We start from the raw sequence: 5,000 nt of genomic DNA on the forward strand, positions 1-5,000 counted from the left end.
GTGGTCGGTGGACCCCTTCGGGCACGGGGCGGCAGTCCCCTACCTCCTGAAGGAGTCCGGGGTGAAGGCCACGGTGGTGCAACGCATCCACTACGCCTGGAAGCAGTGGCTGGCGGAGCAGCAGTTAGGGGACTTCCAGTGGCGTCAGGTGTGGGACGTGAGCGGCGAGGCAGACATCCTGTGCCACAATCGCCCCTACGACATCTACTCCATCAAGCACTCGTGTGGGCCGCACCCGCAGATCTGCCTGGGATACGACTTCAGAAAGGTGGGAGAGGCGCGTCTGGCGGTTAGGCGTTCGATGAAGCAATAGATCATGGGGATATTGTGAAGTGATTGGTTATCATCACCATCTTGTTTTTGGTTTGTTCTGAAATGCAGAAGAGGTAGCAATTGTCTTGCAATAAGCGAGCATATCTCATTACTTATTGTATGTATATATTTATTTTCTCTCGCAGGTCCCAGGGGAGTACACGGAATACACCATAAAGTCGGTGCCCATCGACGACCACAACGTGAAGCAGAAGGCGGAGCTTCTCCTGGAGCAGTACGGGCGCACGGGCTCGCTCTACCCTCACAACGTCGTCCTCGTGCCCATCGGCGACGACTTCCGCTACGACCACGCGTCCGAGTGGGACCAGCAGTACAGCAGTTACCAGCGCCTCCTGACCTTCATCAACAGCGACCCCAAGTACCACGCCAACATCCAGTTCGGGACGCTCAAAGACTACTTCAACGAGGTGCAGAACCGCATGCGCGACTACCCCAGCCTACAGGGGGACTTCTTCGTGTACAGCGACATCTTCAGCGAGGGTCGGCCCGCCTACTGGAGCGGCTACTACACCACGCGCCCCTACTGGAAGGTGCTCGACCGCCAGCTGGAGGCGTCCCTGCGCTCCGCCGAGATCCTGTACACGTGGGCCTACGCCTGGGCCGTGCAGGAGGGCCAGAACAGGGTCGTGCAGCTCCTGGAGAAAGACTACGAGAAGCTGGTGCGCGCCAGGAGAAACCTGGCTCTGTTCCAGCACCACGACGCCATCACCGGCACCTCCAAGGCGTACGTCATGCACGACTATGCCATCAAGCTTCATGAAGGCCTCCATGACACGATCGCGCTGGCGGGAGAGGCAGCCGAGGTGCTGCTGCTCACCCCCGCCGCCATGGCGACGCTCGACAGCCGCGCCGTGCCCCTGCACCACTTGCAGCCGGACTTCGAGCGCCTCACGTACGAGCGGCTGCCCCGAAAGCTGCCCCGCTCCGTGCCGCGCAACCAGCCGCGCCTCATCGTGCTGTTCAACTCCCTGGCGCAGCGGCGCTTCGAGGTGGTCAAGGTCCTGGTGACGAGCCTGGACGTGCGGGTGACGGACGAGCACGGCCACGAGGTGCCGGTCCAGCTGAACCCCGTGTGGAACGACACGGGCAGCGGCATGGCCATCCTGGCCACGCAGTTCGAGCTGCTGTTCGTGGCCGACCTCGCTCCCCTCAGCGTGATCACGTACTGCATCCACCGCACGGAGCGCGCCAACCTGGACATACGGGCCGCCGTCTACTCCAACAACTACGCTCCGGCGCCCGACCAGAACTACTCGCCGCCCTTCGAGAGCCACGACGTGCTCCCCGGCGACATCCAGCTGGAGAGCGACCACCTCAAGCTGCTGTTCGACGGCACGACGGGCATGCTGCGCTCCATCACCAACAAGGCGAGCGGCCGCGTCACGCAGACGGCCATCCGCTACGCCGCCTACCCGTCGGCGCAGTTCAAGTCGGGCGCGTACCTGTTCAAGCCCGATCCCAACGCGCGCGAGCCCGAGGAGGACGTGCTGGCGGGCGCCAAGCCGCGCCTCTTCATCCACTCGGGGCCGGTGGCGTCCGAGCTCAGCGTCATGTTCGGCTCCGTGCTGATGCACACCACGCGCATCCTGCACGTGGCGCACCAGCCGCTGGCGTCGGCCGTGCACATGGAGAACACCTTCAACCTCGGCGGCCGCTACAACAGCACGGAGACGCCGGGCTTCCCGCCGCACTTCCGCGAGACGGAGCTGTTCATGCGCGTCATGACGGACATCGACAACGGCGCCGAGCCCACCTTCTACACCGACCAGAGCGGCCTCAACATGCAGAAGCGCGTGCGCGTGCAGCGCATCGGCATCCAGGGCAACTACTTCCCCATCACGTCGGCCGCCATGATCGAGGACAACACCCCCGGGCGGCGCCTCACGCTGCTCACGAACCACGCGGCGGGGGCGGCGTCGTGGCAGCAGGGCTGGCTCGAGGTCATGGTGGAGCGCCGCACCTTCTACGACGACGCCCGCGGCATGGGCGAGGGCGTGACGGACCAGAAGCGGACTGTGGGGCGCTACTGGCTGCTCGTAGAGGACACGCGCGGGCCCGAGCCCGTAGCGCGCCTCTCGCTGGCCGCCCACCACCTGGCCAACGACCTCAACTACCCGACGTCGCTGCTCGTCCTCGAGGGCCTCAACGTGGACCAGCTGCGGGCGAGCGCGCACCTGCTCAGCCAGCCGCTGCCGTGCCCGCTGCACCTGGTCACGCTCCGCACGCTGCCCGACCCGCAGTACCCGAGCCTCCTGCCCTCCAAGAACGCCCTCATGGTTCTCCAGAACCAGGCGCCCTCGTGCTCCACCTCCTCCAGCGTCTCCTCCTGCAGCGGCCTCGGCGACGCGCCGTTCCCGGGCACCGATCTCTCCCTCCAGGTTAGTCTCAAGGGCTCTCGTAGGGCATGGCTCGGGGTACGAGTCTCAGAAGGGCTCTCGTAGGGCAGTGAGGACACTTGCTTCATTGCGCCCCGTGGGGTACGTTCTCTTAATGTATCACAGACTATAAAGGGACATTTTAAGACACACCTGGTTCATTAAGAAATACGGGACACTTGGTTCATAATGTATCACGGAAAACCTGTTCATTATGTAGCTCAGAGTACATAATTCATAGACCAGATTCTTTGGTTCAACGCAAATTAGGGTTCTCTTGTAGAGTACAGGTTGGCATGGACTAACAGACAATTATTTATTATCATTATGTTTCTGTGAGATAAGTTAATTAAAAAAAAAGAAAGGATATTTTCTTCAATCACCCACACCAACACACACACACACACACACAAACACACACACACACACACACACACACACACACACACACACACACACACACACACACACACACACACACACACACACACACACACACACAGATGAAAAATCTCACTCAAGCACAACAAAAACACACACAAAGAAAAGAAATAGAAAAAAAAACAAAAAAACAGTCACATCATATATATGAAACTAACCATTTCCTTCTCTCTCTCTCCCCCAACCAGGTGTCAGGCATACAACGGACCTCCTTGACAGGCACGAAAGTCCACGGCACTGTCAAGAGCTTGCCAGAAGTGACTGTTCCTCCCCACAGACTCCGAGCACTCACCCTTACCTTCCCCTCCCCCCCACCGCACCCTCCCCCCGCAGAATAAAAACTTACACACACCTTTCGTTAGCTTATCATTGGCCCATGAAGAATGGTACTAGTGAGATTTTCAATGAATGATTTAGAAGAAAAAACAGGAAACGATGATTGAAAAATGATTAAAAAAAAAAAGGTAAAATGAATCTGTATATTCTAGAATCTAGATATTTCTTTATTTTCTGTGGATATTTTCTTCTTTTCTGATTTAAAAAAAGAAAAAGAAATTAAGTAATGACTGTTATTATTGTTGTTGTCACTATTACTATTAGTATTACAATCAATTATTTTTTATTATTTTTACTTTAAGTTATTATCAATTAGTATTAATCGTGAGTTATTCTTATCATTATCCCCATTGTTATCGATCACACCTAAGTGCAATTATTAAAGGATAAAGTGTTAGCGACAGTGGCATTGGACACCAAATCCATTTTTTGATGAGCATTGAAACACCTTTAAGGAGCTTCTGGAAATACTTAGACCTAATCATAATTTCACCGTTTTTAAGTGTGATTCATTGAATATATATATACATATATATATGTATATATGCATATGTATGTATGTATTAAAAAGTGAAAATAATGACAAAGAAACTGATACAGTTAGATAGATATATGAATTAACATCCCCTTTGCAAATCCCCTCTCCCTCCCCCCCTTTTTTTTTTGGAAAATCCTGAGGGATTTTCTCACCAAGCAATATACTAAGGAAAAAAAAAAAAAAAAAAAAATAACTAATGGAGGCGAAGAGTTCTCCACATGTGTGTATGTATATATATATATATATAAATATAGATTATATATATGAATATTGATATGACAACTGAACGGAGTGAAATGGGGAAATTAACTAAAAGATTACCAGTCTCTGGAGAATGCTGTGTACCATAATAATCTTTAACCATCTTTGTCAAGGTGACTGTAACAAATTAAAGTGAAAAAAATTGTCTTTGTCGAGTCTAAATTTCCTAAAAAAAAAATTTTTATATATACAATGATGATGATATTAACACATGTAACGATATAAATTGTATGGGTGAAAGATGATACACACAGGTACACACGTAAAGACGTAAACTTAGACACACACACAACACACACACACACACACACACACACACACACACACACACACACACACACACACACACACAGACACACACACACACACACACGCACATACATAATTAAATAAAAAATGGAATAAGAGAGAGATGGTTAAAGAAAAGAGTGAAAGAAAGTGAAACATTTACTAGAATAATTAAATTAACCACATGTAGAAATACCGTATGTAAATTACATTAAAATGAGTGAGAAACGAAAAAAATACTAACTAAAGTAAAAACAAACAGTATAAATTTATTGATTAAAGGGAATGCGTTGTCATACTAATGTGAATATTAATAATTTGCATAAGTTGTTTACTTCCATCCAACCTCCTGCCTGCCTCTCTCTCTCACAACTTTCTTTATCATCCTCTCTCTCTCACTCTCTCTCTCTTCCTCATCATCTTTCTTC

General features: G+C 51.3%; 1 protein-coding gene across 1 annotated transcript in view; it reads left to right on the forward strand.

Annotated features, from left to right (window-relative positions):
- The window catches only part of LOC125047785 (alpha-mannosidase 2-like), a 5,873-nt gene extending 2,368 nt beyond the window's left edge, over positions 1-3,505 (forward strand). The window contains exons 2-4 of the mRNA XM_047646223.1: positions 1-268; positions 459-2,711; positions 3,338-3,505. Of these exons, the coding sequence (XP_047502179.1) occupies positions 1-268; positions 459-2,711; positions 3,338-3,487 (2,671 nt within the window). The 3' untranslated portion in view covers positions 3,488-3,505. The remainder of the gene's footprint in view (positions 269-458; positions 2,712-3,337) is intronic.
- The last annotated feature ends 1,495 nt before the right edge of the window (positions 3,506-5,000 follow it).

The sequence above is a fragment of the Penaeus chinensis genome, chromosome 42, assembly GCF_019202785.1.
Source record: "Penaeus chinensis breed Huanghai No. 1 chromosome 42, ASM1920278v2, whole genome shotgun sequence".
Taxonomy (NCBI): domain Eukaryota; kingdom Metazoa; phylum Arthropoda; class Malacostraca; order Decapoda; family Penaeidae; genus Penaeus; species Penaeus chinensis.